Source organism: Columba livia, chromosome 3 (assembly GCF_036013475.1).
Source record: "Columba livia isolate bColLiv1 breed racing homer chromosome 3, bColLiv1.pat.W.v2, whole genome shotgun sequence".
In the NCBI taxonomy this organism is placed as follows: Eukaryota; Metazoa; Chordata; class Aves; order Columbiformes; family Columbidae; genus Columba; species Columba livia.
In genome coordinates, this window is record NC_088604.1 from 118,436,346 (window position 1) to 118,456,374 (window position 20,029).

At 39.0% G+C, this 20,029-nt stretch overlaps 1 protein-coding gene across 1 annotated transcript in view; it reads right to left on the bottom strand.

Annotated features, from left to right (window-relative positions):
* Nucleotides 1-155: 155 nt before the first annotated feature.
* LOC102098064 (protocadherin Fat 4) overlaps nucleotides 156-20,029 on the bottom strand; it is a 40,831-nt gene continuing 20,957 nt past the window's right edge. Inside the window, exons 22-44 of the mRNA XM_021294306.2 lie at nucleotides 19,397-19,704; nucleotides 18,518-18,787; nucleotides 17,453-17,590; nucleotides 17,133-17,349; nucleotides 16,025-16,183; nucleotides 15,431-15,582; nucleotides 14,167-14,335; nucleotides 13,107-13,315; nucleotides 11,533-11,712; nucleotides 10,711-10,930; nucleotides 9,566-9,702; nucleotides 8,726-8,869; nucleotides 6,882-7,126; nucleotides 6,287-6,396; nucleotides 5,671-5,805; nucleotides 5,162-5,298; nucleotides 4,381-4,578; nucleotides 3,994-4,088; nucleotides 2,905-3,060; nucleotides 2,129-2,326; nucleotides 1,498-1,623; nucleotides 867-1,077; nucleotides 156-713 (exon numbers count right to left, since the gene is read on the bottom strand). Coding sequence (XP_021149981.1) covers nucleotides 540-713; nucleotides 867-1,077; nucleotides 1,498-1,623; nucleotides 2,129-2,326; nucleotides 2,905-3,060; nucleotides 3,994-4,088; nucleotides 4,381-4,578; nucleotides 5,162-5,298; nucleotides 5,671-5,805; nucleotides 6,287-6,396; nucleotides 6,882-7,126; nucleotides 8,726-8,869; nucleotides 9,566-9,702; nucleotides 10,711-10,930; nucleotides 11,533-11,712; nucleotides 13,107-13,315; nucleotides 14,167-14,335; nucleotides 15,431-15,582; nucleotides 16,025-16,183; nucleotides 17,133-17,349; nucleotides 17,453-17,590; nucleotides 18,518-18,787; nucleotides 19,397-19,704 — 4,088 coding nt within the window. The 3' untranslated portion in view covers nucleotides 156-539. The remainder of the gene's footprint in view (nucleotides 714-866; nucleotides 1,078-1,497; nucleotides 1,624-2,128; nucleotides 2,327-2,904; nucleotides 3,061-3,993; nucleotides 4,089-4,380; nucleotides 4,579-5,161; nucleotides 5,299-5,670; nucleotides 5,806-6,286; nucleotides 6,397-6,881; nucleotides 7,127-8,725; nucleotides 8,870-9,565; nucleotides 9,703-10,710; nucleotides 10,931-11,532; nucleotides 11,713-13,106; nucleotides 13,316-14,166; nucleotides 14,336-15,430; nucleotides 15,583-16,024; nucleotides 16,184-17,132; nucleotides 17,350-17,452; nucleotides 17,591-18,517; nucleotides 18,788-19,396; nucleotides 19,705-20,029) is intronic.

Genomic DNA, 20,029 nt, shown 5'->3' on the forward strand with positions numbered 1-20,029 from the left:
CATACAATACCCTTCCCCTTATCAATATGGATTCCTGGTACTTTGGCTACACTTCCCCCTAAAGTAACTCATAAATACAGGTATCAGTATGTATACAAGTGTCAGTATATGTTCCCGGCAGAGGCTGTTTTACATTAAGGATTCACAGTCCGATGTCTCTTATCCTTCCCCCCGGCTGGGGTCAGGCACCAGGTCCTCAGTTCTGTAAAAACAACAGCTCTTCGTTAAATATTTCTTACACAAAAGAACGGAAAATTTAGGTTCAAGGAACACTTAATCTAAAACAATGACAAGGCGTCACGTGGGGAATCGGTTTTATTGTCTTAATTTACACGTAATGAATTAAATACACTATAAGCACCACATCTAGGAAAGTAACGCATTACAACCGCTCTGCAGTCCTTATTCCTTGTCCACTTCACACCACAAACAGGAGTAGCAGGAATTAAAATCTGGATAGCGTCCCCGTATTCTTATTGCTCATTCAATTCTGTACTGTTGCGACCAGCGTCAGTGTGGTTTTCCTAAAAGTTTTCTTATTAGTGGAAAAATACATCGTTATCATCAGGGTCATTATCTTCTGAGTCTGCGTCCAAAATAATGGCCACTTCTGAAAATTTTACTCCTTTCAGTTCTTTTTCAGGGGTGGGCTTTTGGGGATCAGGTGTTACGGGAAGATCTGACTCTTGATTTGTGTCTGTCAGAAAGGAATCCTGCAAGAAAACATAACACAGGTGAGGCAGAAAGCTGAAAATCACCGAGTGCTGACAGATTCTGAGAAGTCATATAACTTTTATCTGTATATTTTCTGTCTCTGAAGCTTGCAAATTCTTTTGGTTATTTGATGAACAACAATGAAACATTACCTGTTTTGTTGTGAACTCTGCAGCGGGCAGGGATCCTACATTTGTAGGTTCGGCGGCTTTTCCAGATGCTGCATCTTCTTCCCGTTCACTGTCATAATCCCACAGCAGCGTGTCAAGGTACCTGCACTGCTCATCGGCCTCAATTACACCCTTGCCAGCATCGCCTCCTTTGGTGTCTCCCATGTTGCTAAACGCTATTATTTCCGTTTTCCTGAAAGAGAATTCATAACAACCTTGAGCTCGCCAATAGTTAAGTGACAGAAATCTTAGTGACTCTAGAACAGAGAGCAGCATGTGCACTGATCTCAAAATTACTGGGATTTTACCCCGGGAAGCGTTAAGTAGCTTCTTGTATAATGAACGTTTGGCGTGGTTGGTTGGTTTGTTTTCTGCATAAGGCTTAATTTGCTAAAGAGTAAGTAGGACTTTGCTCTTGTAATGTTTTATACAAGATTCAAAGTTGTTAGCTTCCTTCAGGTGGAGAGTTCTTAACTTAAAATTGCACGGATTCTTAAAAATCAACTGATATGTTAGTGAAAGATAAAAGGAAAACCCTATGTTAAAAGAATCAACGAGAACATCTTTTAATATGCTATTTTTTATGAATTTGTGATACCAGCATTCTACTTACACATTATTCGTGTGCTCTGGTTTCTCTAAGCTTTTCAGGCTTCCATTTTTGTCCATTGCACACGGATTATCAATACCATGAATAATGTCAGCTTGCTTCTTAACCAAATACTGTTGCTTATACTTTCTGAAAATGAGAAATACAGTAAAATAGAATTGTTAGGTGTTTTTGAAGATTGGCTTTATAGTTATTTTAAAAACAGAACATGAAGTATTTGTGTCACAGGTTTAATACACAGCATTTATTTTTCTCTGGTGTGGGGTTCTGGTGCCACTGCAGCCAGCAGCAAAACCGCCCTTGCTTTCAGCACTCGTGGGGTTAGACGAGACTTATTACACCTACTTGTGCCCCCCTTCGCACTTAAAATTCCCGCTATCCACATTTGTGTTTTCAAAAGTATTTGTTTCTACAATTGCTATGTGACAAACGCAAGAAGAAACCAACTTGCAGTTACCTGTCGTGTGTTTGATATCTACGGCGCAGTGTCAGGCATTTTGTTTTATAGCAAATCTTAGGCAATACTTGGTGCAAATATCACTAATTCATCAGGTAAGTATTTTTCAGGCTGACATTTAAAGTAAACTTATAGTTGCAAGTCTAAACTGCATTATTAAAGTTAAACTATTTGTACCTTTCCCTTTTTATAGAAAAAATTACGTAAAGCAGGAAGGCTACGAGGGTGCAGGCGAGCAGGACGCTGAGCACGATGGTCGCGATGAGTTCAGGAGTTGCGGGGTCAGCAGGAGCCTCTTCAATGGCAGCGCTAACAGGCGTTGAAAATACTTTCTCCAGTTCTATCTCTATGTTCCTCTGCTGCTCTCTAAGTTTTCTGAAGACAGAAGAGTAAAATAGCAGTGATTTATCAGGCTTTCATTTTGGCTTGAAGAATAGTGAAGAAAATAAGAGAAGATCACTCCCTGGTCCACCGAGACCTTTTCTGAAGATTCGGAATTTTCATGTCTTTCATTCAGGAAAAATTCTTTTTACTAGTAAATCAGGCCTGGTGCTTGTGAACTAAAATGCTGCACAGTTCAGAGAACTGAACCTGAGAGGTCAATGTTAATAAGAATATGCATTCATACCACTGTCATGTGGTATTTTAAATAGACCTAAAATGTAAGTTTTTAATCAATATTTTGCAGTTCCGAAATGAAGCTGATATCTATTTTAACAATATTCTTTCTGCTTCAACATTCTTTAAAACTGACCTTTAAATTTATTTTGCACCATTAAACAGTTTTTGACAAATGCTGAAAATTACCTTTCAATAAGTAACGAAAGCTTTCTGCATTCTAAAAATACTTAGGAGATAAGTCTCAGCTAAACTGTTCTTTGATCAAAACCTGTCCAGACCAAGACATTAACAATTTGCTCCGACACCCAGAAGACAGACTGTGCCATACAGACCTTTTTACGTCTTCTGCAGGTACTTCCTTGTTTGCCCCATCGAAAGCGATAATTTTTACATAGCTTACATCAGTGCTGCTTCTTGCTTTTCTTTCCACCTCATTGGAATAAACATCAATGATGTACACACTCCACTCGAGTTTATCTTCCAGGACCCTGCCATCATATTAAGAAAAAGTTTTAAGTTGTCTGCGCAACGGCGAATTATTTTACCATGGAAATTAAATGGTGGAAAAGTAGTATTTAATACAACACTTTGCAGATATTTAGAATTTTAATCTAAGCATGTGAAAATGCAGGATTATCATCAGCAAAGGAATTAAATTATTTGCCCAATATTGTTCAGCGATTGAGGGGAGCAGAGCAAAAAAAATCCAGTCCTTGTCTCTGACTGGTAAGCAGAGATACTTTTCATTAGTAGGTGCTATATAACTTGTGTACGTAGCCTGAAAATTCTTAGATAGGTGCCATTAGCATAACTGAACAATTAATTAGAGAAAGGAAGGGTTAACAAACCCTTATACTTAGATGTTATAACCAGCATTGCATAGGATATTGTATATTTAGCCATGCTTTTCAAAGTGAAAGGGGGCTCATTTAATGCTTGACATTATAGGTATCACTGCCTGTATTTATAAAAAACAGAGTATTATAAACAGCAAAGGTGGGGAGAAGGGAAATTCAGTCTCATAATCCGCATTGTTTCCTTTTTCAGAGATTTTCGCACTGGACGGGACCACTGGCCCCGTCAATCCATCATGCTGACAGCAGTCAGTGCCAGCCACTGCAGAGAAAGCAGCAGAACAGCTCTAGGGTTTCCATTGCATTTTTAACAACAAGAAAAAGGTGCCATAGTAGCGTCAATGTCACAAACTCATTTTTCCATTCTTCACATTTTATCAGGTAAAAACTAGTCACTTCCTGCTAATTCCCTCAAATTATTCTGTATCACATCATGTTTAAGGCCTAGCTTTTCACGGGCACTGGCTGTATCACCTCCCCTGCAGGCTGTCAGGCCCCTGTCTCAAAGGGACTCTAAATCTGTCATTAGATATTGCATCAGAATAAACTCCACAGTTGCAAAAATACCTTTTTACTTCAGCAATGTTTCTTTCAACAACATTGATCTTCTGATTAAGTGTCACCACCACGATGTTGTTACTGGAACTGGGATCAACGGTTATCTAATAAAGAAATCACACACGTTTTCTCAAGCATTTGTACATCTCATAGATCAACTTAAAAACAAACTCTGATATATAATAATTGCCCTCTAAGCTCAGTCTTCCCGACAACGTATTTTTTTTAATTTGCCAGTGGAAACAGCAGCCTCATAATTCTGGCTTGAAAATATGTGATAAATACTCACTGTGTGCTGTTAAGTAATTGTATTTTGTCATTACCCAACTTAGCCCTTCTTGTGCACTGAGTTTTGACACGGAAACAAATCAGGATTATAAATAGCATCTTCCTTACACTGACTGTTGTCCAGGCGGTGAGTCTTGTTGTGCCTTGGTCTGTAGCTTGGACTTCCAGATGAAATGTTCCAGCTTTTCCTGCTACAGAAACTGTAAAAATCTGCCCTGTATTTTCATCGATGTCGAACTCGTTTGTTTGACTATCCACTAAGCTGTAGAGCAGAAGTCCGTTGTCTCCTGAATCTGGATCTGTGGCCTGGGTTTAAAAGAAAGGTGATTTGTGAAACTCACCTTGTGGGTTTGGGGCTGCACGTTGCTCTTCAATCATAAAACTCTGCAGTTTCTATTTGTGAGACTGGAGTATTCTAGGATAGTGCTGACATATTTTTCTCTTTGCGCTAACAAAGTGGGGCACAAACTATCAGAATCAGAACATGGGTTATAAAAGGGGATATATATTCCCTATGAAGTCTGGAAGATTCTACAGCTGCAAGCGTAACAGGAGCAGGTTAGAACTTAAGGATAACGCCAGATTTAGAAAAAAAAAAGGAGAACTGCTCCATTTTGTAATTCATCTGACAGATAACAAAGCGGTTAATGGTGCCAAAGAGAGAACAGTGCAGTATGTAATCCATAACACAGCATCGGTCAGAACAGACCATATAGCTTTTACACCCCATCCTTCATCAGCATTATATTAAACCTGGATGATGAGCAGAATCTGTCTCAGGCTTCCAAGAGCAGATTTAGCAGCTACTTTAACTCAGTTTAACTGTGAAAAAAAACCCAGATCTTTCAAAAGATTTCTGTCCTCATGAAGAGCACAGAAAGATACTTACCTGAACTGTAATAACCGGGTACTTGTACGGCACAGAGTTCGGTATCCGAGCAGAGTAGGCGTTATTCAAAAATACTGGCGCTTCATTCACATCCTGCACCGAGATTGTCAGCATCGCCACATTTTGAGCAAACAGGCCTATTAAAATACACAAGTTAACCGCAACAAGCACCAGCAAAGCACAACTTTTAAAGGCCGGGTCAGGCTGCGGCTTTGCAGCAGTACCTCTGCTGCATGTGAGGACAGGCAGGTTCCTCCAGCTCCTGCTGAGAAGCCCGATGCCCAGCTATTATCTTATTTTCTGAGAGCACATTAGGGCTCTGTGAGGGTTTGCAGCCTTGGAGGAAGGCTGCGGGCTTTTCTCTGCACAGCCTTCACCTTCAGCTTTTCATTTTTCACATCAGGCTTTTTCAGTTAAGGAGAATCACAATTCCTATATTGGCTTGCAAATGCAGAAGGGCTCATCGGCCCTGATTTAAGTTGGTATGCCCTTCAAAGCAAAAAACTTACCTGAACGCTGGACTTTTGCGGCAGATGAGAAATTATCATTTGCTTCAATTAAAATCACATACTGAGAAACTTCCTCATAGTTCAAATTAATGGCTGTTCTCAGTTCGCCACTTTCTGGATCCAATCTAAAATGACCTGAGAGGAAAAACATGCACTTTTGTTGTTACAGCTACCACTTTGCTTCTATCCCTCCTACTTGTTGTGTCTTAGCTGCACTTTGGAAGTTTCTGTGGGTCCTCTGCCCTTCAGAACACAAAATGCAACATTTCCACTGGCTAAACAAGTGCAAAGCAAAGACAGACTAAAAGAGATTGGTAGGGAAGAAGCTGCTTGCTAACAACTACTTCTACTTGGGCTCCCTTGGCTTGGAAATTGTCCTAACTTAAAACTATAGGAACCCATTTTCTAGCAAGTGACCACCACCTCTCTACCAAAGATCATTAACAAAGTCCATGCTGAAGAGCTCTGCAAGTTCTTTGTGCACTACTTCTTTTTAAAGAAATGACATGAATTTTTATCCTTGCTCTCAAACTCCTAATTTCCATACAGCAACACCCAAAAGACAGGTTATTCTTTTATCTTAGCTATTTTAACTCGTAATGGAAATAGTACTCACCTTTTTCATTGCCAGATGCGACCGTATAATGAATCGGTTTTCCTAAAGTTTCAACCACAGTAAAAGCATAAATTAAATAATCCACTCCTGTGTTTTCCAAAACGGAAACGCTAATATAGAAAATAAAAAGACAAACCATAATGTTAAATTTCCCAGCAGCTGTTGCACTGGCAGGCTTTGAAATTTAACTCTTTAAGAGCAAGTTTCCTGTGGAAAATCCTGCCCCATCTCCTATTAATTGTTTGCTAGAGCTCGCTGACATTGAGTGCAGTGCAAGCCCTACTTTTCTAGGCAGACATTTGTTTATCCTGGAGTAAAGGCTAAGGATGAATGTTTTATTAGTCTGCAAGGGGAAAGGGACAAAGATTCTGGCTTATACAAGTTAAATGATAAAGAAGTAAAAGGTGATGCCTCACATCACATTAATAGAACCACCCTGCATAGCAGAATTTCCTGCATGTTTTGTTTAAAAACCCCTGATGTCCTTTCTTCTGCGTGGAAAAATATGAAAGTTAGCTTCAACTTTCAACTTCACTACGTCTTCCACTACCTGGAGAATTTGTGAGAGTTATATAACTTAATATGAAAGCCTCACCTGATTTCGCTCTCGTTAAACTGAGGAACAAATGGACGGTTGTCCAACACATTAATAGTAATAATAGCAGTGGCATTTAGAGCTGGAGAGCCTTTGTCCTTAGCCATGACTGTTAAATGGATCTCTCCAGATGCAGACAGGTTCCCAGTTGTAATTATGTTCCCCTCACGTGTGTCTTCTATCAGGAAGAACGGGCTGAAGTCCCGATCGGGGAGGATGGAGTACTCAATAAGGCCATTTTCCCCCTGCCATGGAAGGAACAAAACTTCATGTAACTACATTATTTCAGTGCCCAAGTCCCATAGCACAGACTCACTGGAATCTCAATATTTCCATGCTTAAATAGGGAGAGAGAACCAGGCTCAGTGCTACACAAGAGCAGCAGGGGAAAGCGCCAATAGGCAGAGTCCCCCGCCCTCCCAAATTAATTGTGATGTGCCAACATTTAAAAATAAAAATCCCATAGCAATACTAAAAACAACTACACACACTGGGAATACATTTTGAAGAGTAGGGTAAACGCTGACATGAGAGATTTGACAACACCTAAATGTCTCCAGCGAATTTATTTTGAGAATTAAAACTTGGGGTTAGCTACAGTAGTAGGATGGATGCCAAAAAAACACAAACCAGAAGAAAATTCACAAGCAGTTGGCCAGTTACACAAGAAAAATGTGAAAAAAGGTCTCTAAAGAAAGTAAGTTAAGGACAGGTGTTGGGGGGACAGTCGGAGTAGTGGAAGAGTCGGCTGAAGGTGCAATGTCAAGGAGAATAAGTCCCTTGGATGCTTTTCACACCTGGAGGAGAGGCCCAGCCTGCCCCTGCTGTGTGGATATACCCCGTTCCTGCCCATGACACGTTTTACTCCGTTCACATCACTTCACTTCCCTGAGACAACCCATTCTGACAAACCCGCAGGGTTTGTTCTACTGCACTTGGCTCTATTTTTCTGGAAAGAGTTCTATTCTGCTCTGCCATGGCTCTGCGGCTGCAGGATCAGACCCTACCGTCAACATCTGTTGTCACCGAGTCATCTGTGGATTTATAATTTTAATGTCAGGTCCAGACATTACCTGAAGAATGAGCTTCCTTAGGGGCTCAATGCAGATCTCAGAGTCCAGCAATTTCTATAAGTAATTTCACTTATGTAAAATTATTGACAAGGATGGTTAAAAAGGGTGAGCATTAAATTATTTGCAGCCATATATCACAGCTGCAGCTATTTTAACCAAAATTATACGTGGAAAAATAGGAAGGCTCCCGCTACACCTATTTTGTTGTCACTTCAAAATGTTTCCTCTTTTAAATGAGATAATTAGTGGTGGCTTTGTCATGGTGATTTGGTTGACTACTGGATATCACTGCCAAGTGCCTGGATACTACTTGGTGGGCATAATACCTATATATATATAAACTTTAAAAAATGAGGGCAGAGAGAATTAGCTGGGGTGTAATTAACTTCAGAGGTGTCTGCTAAACAAACATTTCCATGTTCAAGCCATCTACATGAAGCTGAAGTTTTACAGATTCTTCTACTTCAGAAGTTCAAATAACTTCACAGACACTAAATTGCTTAAGTCCTTGTATACTTCTGAAAGAACAGTCCAGCTCTGTATGATAAGGGGAAAAATTAAGGTAATTATAGCTGAAGAAACACGTGCAAAAACAGGGAGTAAGTCAGTGTCAAGGCAGAAACATCAAAAGTCCTAATTTCCAATTCCCAGTGCTTTTAGTCAATTAGAATTCACTTTCTGCTACATTTGGTGTTTCATGCCTAGAGAACGGAGAAAAATACATTTGGGCTGCAGCTTAAAGCAGTGTCAAAATCAAACAGGAGTAGTTACCTCATCTTGGTCGGTAGCGCTCACCGTTATGACATGAGCACCTACAGGATTAATCATGTTTATGGAGGCGGAATAGGAATTCTGAGCAAATACTGGAGCATTATCGTTCACATCAATCACTAGAACAGCCACCTGAGTAGTTGCCTAGGAAACAAAACGGTTTCAAGCATTTTAGAACATTTAGAATGTCTGGTGATATTTTTAATTATTTGCACATGCAATAAAACATATAAATTAGACATTGAAAATGCTGTAGTAAAATACTGTGTTAGGTTTCATTTTGTGAACTAAACATCAGAGATCACTACAGGATTTTAACGCAAGAGGCAGAAATTCAGCATTGCAGTAGGATTTTACTTCTTGAAAGGTGTCTGAATGAGCAAGAACAGGATGTGTTTAGGAGGCCAACATCTCCTGCAGCTGCTGATAGATGCAGTTAATGCAACCACACACGTTCTAGTTCTGTTAAACAAGCGTGTAGTATCTTTTCAAATACGAGAAGTACTGCAGAACTAGAACAATTTGCTGAAAATTACTTTTTCTCCCATGAAAAATTATCACAGCACTTATAGCAGCAGGCAAGAATTCCAGTTCCCCAGCACGTGTTATAGTCCGCAAACAACTCAGGGTCAAATTCTACTGTGTATGATTATGAGGTATTCCAACTAATTATGTAGTATAATACTACTACTCAGCATGGACAAAGGTCGCAAAAGTCCAACCCTAAACATGATTAGGTGACTAATTTATTCTGCACAATAAATGTCTAACAGATCTCCGTCCCGCTAGTTCAAAATCCACTCTGATTAGATGAGTCACTGTTCAATAATGGTCTTTTACCTCATGGAAAGGGGCAGATTTACTGTTGACTGCATTCACCGTGAGGTTGTATTCATTCGTGGTTTCATAGTCCGGAGAGTTCTTTATCTTAATGTCACCGTTTATTTCATCTATTTCAAATATATTTCCTCCACCACCTGAGATACATTTAAAGAAGCACTATCAATGCATACATCTTAAAAGCATATAATTAACCACATTCTTAAATTATATGTTTACTTGTGTCTTGAGCTCATTAAAACATTTTTAATATATCATATAAATAACGTAGAAGAAAAATAGAAAATATTTTGTGTGGATAAGCATTTGAAATGTAAGCCAAGAGAATGGGTTAGCAAGTTTTGCAGATACATCTGTCACACTTGAAATGTAATAGTGCTTGAGACAGGCAAATGGTGATGGACACTACATTGGAGTTCTGGGGTGAATCTCTAGAAGAATGTTCCTCAAAGCCTGTGCAGCTCTCGAAGGAGATTAGAGGCGTTCCCAGGAATTTTTACAGCCCTCTGATCTTCTGTATGTTCAGTCTCATGTTTGCTGGTTGCAGCAGTCCTGTAACAAGGCAGTGCTCCTGCCAAGATCTCTAAGGGGAGATGTCACCGAGTTTATTCTGTCTCTAATGAAGGTGAACTGAGCGGCACACAGATCTAAAGAGAAATCAGTGTGACTGCCAAAAGACCTGACAGTGACTTTTACTGGTTTTGGCCACCCTTGTCCAAAACCACCTCAAAGTTTGCATGCATATTGGAAATAAAAAACTCTTAAAAGATATAAACTGGATACACATCGCTCCTGATGGTTCATACAACAAAAACAACTATTTCTACTCCTGCAGGCTTTGGTCCGGAGGGGTCTAGTTCTCCATCTCTGCCAGATTTAGGGGCAGTGGCAAAAGGGGTGCTTTTCCCACCCTAAGGCCATCAGCTGCCACAGTTAAAGGTGACAGGAAGCAGGAATCAGAGCTCTCAGTTGCAGTTCACAAGCTAGCACGTTAATTTAAAATGAAATTAAAGGCAGTTTATATTAATAGACTGGGCAGAGAGCTGAGGTAGCAGGAGACAACACACATAATGCCACTTATGCGCATAACAGTATAGACAACAAAGTGAGAGATGTTCCAGTGCAGCAAGAGAATTCCTTGTTACCTGTAAGGCTGTACAGAACAAAGGCGTTGTCGCCTGTGTCTCTGTCTGTTGCTGTGACTTTTCCAACTACGAATCCCACAGGCGCATTTTCATTTACACTGAATTCAGTCACTGGGTCAAAGACAGGTGGCCAGTCATTAACATCAATGATCTTTATGACAACTGTGCAGTAACCTCTTTTCTTCTCAGGGATTCCATCATCTTCAGCGTATATCACAACCTGTAAGTTGCATAGTCATTAGTAATAAGAAATCACATCAACAGGTACTTGCATAAGCATTAAAAATCTGAGTGAACTTTGGAGTGTTCTTAGAAATCTAAAGTCAAATTTGGAATTCATCTCAAATGATTACTCAAAACTTAAGGACTATTTGGTCAGTAAAAAAAAAAAGTATTTCTACATAGAACAAACATATTCACCAATATTTTTGCTTGAAGCAAAATAAGATCATAAAAAATATCTAGCAGTGGCAGCAACAATAAAGATAATTAACCAAGAATTGTATCTGTAAGATTTCAGTCCAGAAAACACTGAATATGTGAGTTGCCATTGTGAAATTAGTTATTCATGTGCTGAAGCGTTTGAGAGTTCATAGGACTTCTGAACAATGAGCCTTGCTTGAATTTCATTATAGTCTAAAGGAAGGCAGTGTCTTGCTTTAATAATACAGTGTCTTGCTTTAATAAGACATGTTCACACGCTGAAACAATGCCTAAATGTTCGAGCAATACCAAGCAAAACAAAAGCAAAAGTGTCACCTGTTGTCCAAAGGAAAGATAAAGAGTTCTGAGTGATGAAGACTTAAGAAATCTAAAGCAAACCTGATACTCTGTAGGTTCCTCTTCATAGTCAAAGGGGGCAGTGGAATAAAGAATTCCAGTTGCTGCATCTATCCTGAATTTTCGTGCATCTGCACTAAGAATGCCGTACGTTAGGAGACCATTTCTACCTGTGTCACTATCCTGAGCTTGCAGCTGGACGATCTGAGTCGCGGGTAAATTCTGTGGATGAAGAACAGATTGAGGCTGTTAGACACTGATTAGCTGCAATTTCTTGAGTTATGTGAAAGATGGGAAGGAACGGATACTGCGTATACTTACAATAGTATAGATGGTTTAAAATCAAAATTATACAACTGGTTCAGCATAGGAAGAGAATCTCATTTTCTCTAATTGACAGAAAATAACTATTTTCCACCCCATGTCTCTCCCTACAGCAGCAATCTTCAAGAAGAAAAGTCACCATTATTTCAAGCAGGCTAAACATTAACCTCAAGCATCTCACTTGCTGTTAAGGAATTATTCATATTTAACAGCCTCTCCTCCTATGAAACTCAACTGATGTTCTCAATTTCAAAAATCTTGTTTCTTTCTGAACACTGTTTGGACAATAAGTACTCTTTTCCAAATAAATAATCTATCTCCTCCTTTTACAAAGTGTTATTTGCACTAAGATTGACACTAAATATCAGTGTTTCACTTGCACGGCCATTTGAGACCTGATCTGAAGTTATTTGATCCAGTGGAGCACCCAGCAATACCTACTGTGTAAATATTTCACATGGAAATCAATTTTTAAGGTTGAGAAATGTAATTCTAACTCTTCTCTGTGAAACTAACTGGGTACACAAATAATAGGTGTGATAATTAAACCCGTATTTAGCTCAATGTTAGAAATGGACTAGATTTTAAATTGGTTGTGGCTGTTAATGTGTGTGAATCAGCTGGGAATCTCAAAGGCTGGGTATGTGCTATATAAACTACAAACACAATCAGTGTGCTGCTGTTTAAAAACAGTAGCTAGCAGATTTAAGTGTGAAAAACATTGTTTGAAAATGGAAGGGTGAAATGTTGAGCTAGCTGCTTTTGCATAATTAAATGCTGTGGCTTCTTTTGTAGGCTATTGTAACATAACAGCCACAGACAGAAACCTGGCTTGATTTCTGCCACCAATTGCTTAGTGTCAGGATGAATCACAACAGATTGTATACGAGCAAGAGGAGAAATGTTGCTAAATTAGGGAGTTTTTGCCTGCTACTCTGTATGAAGCTCCCTTACAAAAGGCTGAATGAGAGTCTGTGAGGTGCCCAGCACACAAACTAGATTTTGAATGCACATGAATATTCTCTGTGTACAAATAAGCAAGATGGAACAGCTGTTTTTCCTTTGTGGAGCCTCTTATCAGTAAAAGATTAACTTTTCTTTCAATATGTCCACACTTCCAGACCATTCTCTATACATATTGGTATTTTCAGCTTGAAATAAACCCTAAAACATCATATGGCAGAACAGAATGGTAAGCCGGTCCAGTTGGGGGATGTTTACTTGTATACTCACCCAAAGGGGTTTTTTAATTATTATTTTGAGGGTTTATTTTTGTGATTCCACTTTCTTACCTCTTCCAAACTTTCTTCAAGTAGAGAGGATGGGAAAACCGGAGAGAAGTCATTTTCATCAGTAACTTCCACATACACAGAAGCTTCCCTAAATATGTTAGTAGCAGACAAATCCGTTGCTCGCACATTGAAAACAACTGGAAAATCTTCCGCTTTCAAATTCTGTCTTGTTTTTACAATACCAGTGGATGAATTGATAATGAAATACCCTGTTTAGGAAAAAAAAAAATAAATCAGGAATTATTCTGTTTATGATTTCATTAGTTAAAACTGATATGAACACATCCATGCAAACTATACATTATGTATATGAATATCATATGTGACAGTATTCTTTAAAGAACGAAATAAAATTCAACATGTCAGATATACCCAGGGCCATAATTAACAAAAACAAATAATTCAAAAGGTCAGATGGGAACGAAAGGGGAGACGTTCAGCCCAGCACTCTCCAGTCAGAAGGTCTTCACCTTCCTCTGAAACAGATATTATTTGTCCCTGTTTTAGTCAGATACTATTTTATTTCTTATGAAGCTCTCTTTTTACGGAAGATGAGGAATTCTGCAGATCACTTCAAGGACACCACAGCTTCATCCAAAACATTTTACAAAGAAAGAAATATAAAGTGGCTGTGTTTGATGATAATAAAATCAACTTAGTAAAAAAAAAGATGCACGACAAAGCAGTCGATCCCTTGTAAACTTACTCTACACATTCATGTTTGTTAAAAAAGTGTTAGCTTTTCCAGTCTTTATGCTGGATTGGGTATTCTTTCTCCAGTCACTGTAACTTTATGCCTGATCAGGTACAACCTGATCTTCCCATAGCAGACAAAAAAGCAAAGAGCTGGTACAGTCAGCTCTGTATCACGTGGCTCTAGCTAATCATGTGCCCCCACCTGATCCATCTCACATTTGTACATCTTGTTGATACACATCCAGTATTAATGGCTGTAGAACTGAGATAAAAAGGAGTCAAGAAACAGTCCAAAAGCTAAGTGCTTTGCAGTGCTAGTCGTTTAAGACACCCTCTTTCTTGTTATTTCATGTCAAGAGCTTACCCTGTCCATCTCCAGATGCAATACTGTATATCACAGGGCCCGTATAGAGCACACTGATCTGTACAACGAACGTGTCTGGCGGTGCCTTCTCGCTCAGCGGGGCAGGGCGATAGGCTTCTTCTGAGAACACTGGGAACGAAACGCTGATGGGAGCTATCACTACTGTCACCTGCAGAAGAAATGAAAGACCACGGGGTTGTGTTTTCAGGTTTAGCAGACTTTTCCATTCAGGTACGCAACAGCAGAAATCCAGAATTTGGTCAGTAAGGAAAAGCACGCGGAGTTTGACATGTTAGTGTCTTGAAGGCAGTGAAGGTTAGTGAAAAATGCCAGCAACCTCGTTGCTTTAGGTTCAGCTGTATGCTTTCCTAAATATAGAGAGGGACTCCGTCGCATACAGCACTTTTCAAATTATTTGTCTGGAGAGCTCTCAGAAAGAGGTACTGACCCGTGTTTGCAACAAATTCTTCCACTGAAGAATGTGTGATCAGAGCAGGAGCTTGTCAGTACACTATTTTAAAATTATTGTAACTGACTTTGTGTATGAAAAATGGTGACAGGCAGTAAATAAATAATGCCTACGGCTTCACAAAAATAAAGATAATTTATTTCTAAATTACAGCAGACAGCTGCTGTCCAATGCTCTGAAGAATGATGGCTCATAAGTCTACATTTTAAGATTCTGTTGAAGATAATTTTCTACATGTCTTTATCCATATACATTTCTCATACTTTTTAAAATCTGCTAAACTGTGATATTGAGTGGCGAAAGATCACCAGTTAGTTATAAGCACTGTCTAAAAACCAACACATTTATTTTATCATATTTACATTTCTCAGTCTTCCATTTAGAATTTTTGTTCTTGTATTATAGGAAAATAAACAGGAATGACCTTATTTGCTGCCTGCTGTTTATCACATACTTCTATTACAATCCCTCTGACTGTCCCACTCTTTGACCTTACACAGAAGTCTCCACTCCTCTAATCTTCCTCCCTCACATTCTAGACCTTCTGTTTTTCTTTTCTGAAATGGGATGAAGACAGGTGGTGTGCCAGCAATTGCTATAGCAGCATAACTGTGTACCTGCTAGCAGCTTGTATCCTGTTCCTGAAACAGAAGCGCAACTACGACATTCTGATTCCTGTTTTGCATAGTTTTGCCTCGCTAATACTAATTTCATGGTGTAGTTCCACACAGTTGGGAATAATACAGTCCATGGAATAAACTGCGCAAGGAAACAGCAAGGTAAAAACGTTAGTACCTTTACAGATGTTGAAAGAGGCGGCAGACCCGAATCCGTAGCAGCGATGTTCAAGGAGTAATAAACGGGATCGGTCTGTGCTGTTAAGTCTGTCGTTAACCTGAGTTCTCCTGTGGCACTGGAAAGACTGAAGAGGCCTTCTGAGTTCCCATCTGAAGACAGAAAAACAAGCATTGGAGTTGTTCAACGGAGTCAGTAGAGACAAGCGACTGAAACACATGCCCAGGACTGAAGAGACACAGGTTGAAATTCTAATCTGTATATGTGATTTGGAGCAAGACGCCCAGCCTCTCCTAATTCTGGGAGGGCCCTTGTGAGGCCTCTAGTCCAACCTCTTGGCTCAAAGCAGGGTCATGAATGAATTTGGAGCAGGTTCATCAAGGCTTTGATCCATCAGGTGCTGAAAACCTCCAAGGACAGCCTCTCTAGGCAATCTGTTCCAGTACTTACTTACTTTTTGCTTCCCTTATATCCACTCAGAACCTGCCATTTCAATTTATGACCGTTATCTCTCATTCTTGTGTTGTGCAGATTAGTTCAGCACCGTGTAAGTACTCCAGTAATAAATTCCTGTAAGATTTTCTTCTAACATACCTGAAATATTGTAGGAAATGCCTTCATCATAACCCTTGCCTTCATCTCTTGCATTGATATCCACTACCAGCGTGCCAGCTGTAGAATTGTCCAGAAGGAACTGCTGATATGAGGGCTTCTCAAATATGGGTCCTTCTTCATTAACATCTTCCACGGTAACTAAGAAAAGAAGATCCATGTCTGAGTGTAAACATGAGTTTCACCTAAACAGTTCTAAGATATTTCTTCAGCTAATATAAATCAGCACAGCTCCTCTGAATGGAGTTGGAGCTCTTTCAATTTAAACCAGATGGCAACCTTGTTTTTTGTACTTCAAAACTCTTGCCTTTGTGGATTAAATTGTTTCCTGCTTGAGCAATAGTTTCCCACAATGGCTGCACTTCTGGCTACGGCTCTACTATGTCACAACTATCTGTCGTGAATAATATCATCTTATTGTTTCTACTATCTGTTGTGAATAATATCATCCATTGTTTCACTGGGCTCCCTTCTCTGTTCATATTCATCTGGTATCTCTTGTCTTTGGCTTAGATCGCAAACATTGTGAGACAGGATTGCTTAGTTTTAGATTTGTACGTGACCTGGCACGATAGTAACACACAGTAACATAACACAGAACAAGAAGTAATAAATAAAGCAATACTTCCAGTTGTACTGATCACAAGTAGGGCTGGCCAAAAACGAGGATACCAACTTAATGGAAATCTTTTATGTTCTGTTGAGATTTTTTTAAAGTAAAAAAACAACAGCAATCAAGTACTGTTGTTTTAACATCACTAAAAATAAATGTTGACATTTTTTCTAACCACCCTAGAAGCAGCCTTTCTGTAAACAAGCAGAAAAAGAACTGAATTATGTTTTTGGAAACCTTTTCAATAGAAAAATTTGTGAATACATTGAAGTAAATAACGTCAGTTTGCGTGAAAAAGCTTCATTTTTGACAAGCCAAATGTTTTTTGAGAAGAGTTTCATGTGGCTATATTGAAAAAGTCACATCATCATTTCTGATAATTTACTTCAGCAAACTGCATTACTACTGTAGGCTATTTTTATGCCTCATAATTACACATGCTGAAATATTGCCTAAGGGATGGTAAACTAGAGCTACCTGTAATGTTTGCTGTGTCCTGGAGATGTGGGTCTCCAGGATTGAAAGCTTTCAGAATAAATGTATACTGGGAACGACTCTCATAGTCCAGAGGCTGAAGAGTTGTAATATTTCCAGAAAGTTCTCCAACATGAAACAAAGAAGTCTCTCCAATTATGGTGTAATGAATAATGGCGTTGTACCCTATGTCTTCATCTGTGGCTGCTGCACTCAAAATCTAAATGAGAAATAAACAAAACAAATACTAGTTTATTACTGCTTCGAAATGTACATGAAGAAAACAACTGCAGAACAGCCTGTTTATTCTTAATGTCACGTACCACATGTGGAGGCTCATTCTCTTTTACAGTCACGGAGTACGATTTCTGGGGGAACACTGGTGGGTTGTCGTTCACATCTTCTACAGTGATGCGAAGAACTAAGCTTGCAGATTGCGAGGGTCTGCCAGAATCAGCGGCCTGTGAAGAAACAACTCGGCATTAAACCCACCGCTACATTGATACAAACTTGTTTTACCAGCTCAGTTTTGTTCTAAAAGTTGTGAACAATTAATCAAAAGCTCAAGCCTGGAACCTGATCAAATGTGTCGTACGATCAAATGTGGCACTAATCAACATAAACCCACGGTATACAGATGCATGTCTGTGATGTGGCATTTAAATGAATAAGAAAATCCTTTGTATTTTGAGGGTTTGAAGTGTCTACAAAGCAAGCTGTGAAGAGTAGCTAGAATGTAGTAAATTCACAGTTTAACATTGCATGAACATCTGCCATAGAAAAGTTCTCATCTGTAGGTACATATACACAATTTTCAATTAGTCTTAAAAAGTGACCACTTCTATAAATTCTAGAATTTTCAGAAGACGCTATTCAATTTTTAGTGTATTTCCTCGCTGTCCTGAATACGTTCCACAAGTTGACCTGTTAAATTATTTGTTAGCAGTAAAATGTGTTTGTACATGGTGGTCAGTGCTGGAACGCTTCTTTGTATGCAACATAATATATCTGATTTATAGCAGTTTAAAAAAATGTCAGCTGGAATAAATAGACACTCACATGAATGCTGGAAGTGAAGACATAAACTTGGAAATCTGTATTTCAGGTATTTTTAAAACATCTAAGCACGTAGATCTCACTTTGCAGATCTCACACTCCGCTGTCGTGTGACTATGACCTTTAAGATCTGACGTGCATGGGTCATTTATTCACTAATACCAATTTAAACATCAGAAAATAAAGCTCTGGGTAACAAAACATAAACAGCCAAAATTAATTAATGAATTCTAATGGAATTCGCTAAGATTAAGTGTTTTCCTTGTGCGGATTTGCTATTTTCTCTTTTATCTTGAGAATTTTGTGAACTTACAGCAAATATGTCAACTTACTATTATTTTTAATTCATAACTGTCCACCATCTCTCTGTCCAAGGGTTTTTTTGTCATCAGCTCGCCAGTAGAACTGCTAATATGGAATATTCCAGCAAAATCGTCTTGCAGAGAGTAGCTTATAAGTGCATTATCTCCTATATCCAGATCAGTAGCAGAAAATACGCCCAGGTCTAGACTGGCTTCATTCTCAGGAACCAAGAGTTCAGTTTGAATCAACGTTGAGAAAACCGGAGCGTTGTCATTGATGTCATTTACTCTCACGGTTACCTGTATTAAAAATAAAGAATAAAATATAATAATAATTTAAAAAGACATTGACCTGTAGAAACAGTATAAAAAGGAGAATTTTGGTTTGTTTTAATCTATGGAGTCTATAGGGGAAAAAAATGCCAACATCAAAACCAAAGGGATACATATAACAACTTCAGCATTTTTCAGCATTGGAGCATTTTCACAACTTCAGCATCTCTGTATTGTTTTGGGTTTTTTTCTTCTCAACTGAGACAAGTGAGATAATGTCTGCTCTAAGTGGAAGAGATGAACAGGATTAATAATCTGGGGCTTTTGGGCTCATTTACTTCATGCATTTGAGAGAACTATGCACAGAATGAGTTTCAGTGTTAATCAGTTTCTCTGGTTATTGGTTGTCACAGAGGAACTCTCAGGAAGTGATGTAATTTGTGAAGCTGACAATATTTCAAGATTGTAACGTATCCTTGGGAAAATAAAAAGGTGGAAATTAAATAAAATGGCCTCAAAATCCTCATCCTTGCATAACAGATGACACATATCTGGACATTGCTTGATTTTTTAAATATATTTTAAAAAATATTTATATCCCTTTAAAAAACCATTTTAAAATGCAGTATACTGTACCAAAGCAACAGCTGTATTGGGTGGCACCACAGAATCAACAGCTTCTACAATGAGGCTGTATTGGTCGACTTCTTCTCGGTCTAGGCTGGCAAGAGCCACAATGTCCCCTTGGTCATTGATGGAGAACTTGTCACTATGAGATTTCAGGGAGTATGTGACTTGTACAGCGATGCTGCCTGGCAGAGCCTTCACGGAGCCCACGGCAGCCCCTGACGGTTCATTTTCTGCAATGCTGAACTCATAGCTGGAGCTGTCGAAAGCCAGGCCAAAACCAGCGTCGTTTACCAGCAAGTAGAGAGTAACAGAGGCTGATGAGAGAGAACAAATTGAAATAGTGAAGCTGTGGCTAAAATCATCATGCTCTGTTTCCCTAAATTTTTGAGGAACTAATAGAAAATGATGGAAATCGGCGTGTAGGAAAGAAGGAGAAAACAAAACAAAAACATAAATCAATAGTAATAAGGAATATATGTGTACCACATAAAACATAGTGCCTTTTTATACCTAACTAATGTCCCAAAATAACCCCATTTCACCAGAGTGTTGCTTCGGTATGACAGGACAGCAAGGGTCACCAGTCCAAAGTTAATGGGATATGCAGGTGTTTTCCACTCCTCAAAAATCTTACCCTAA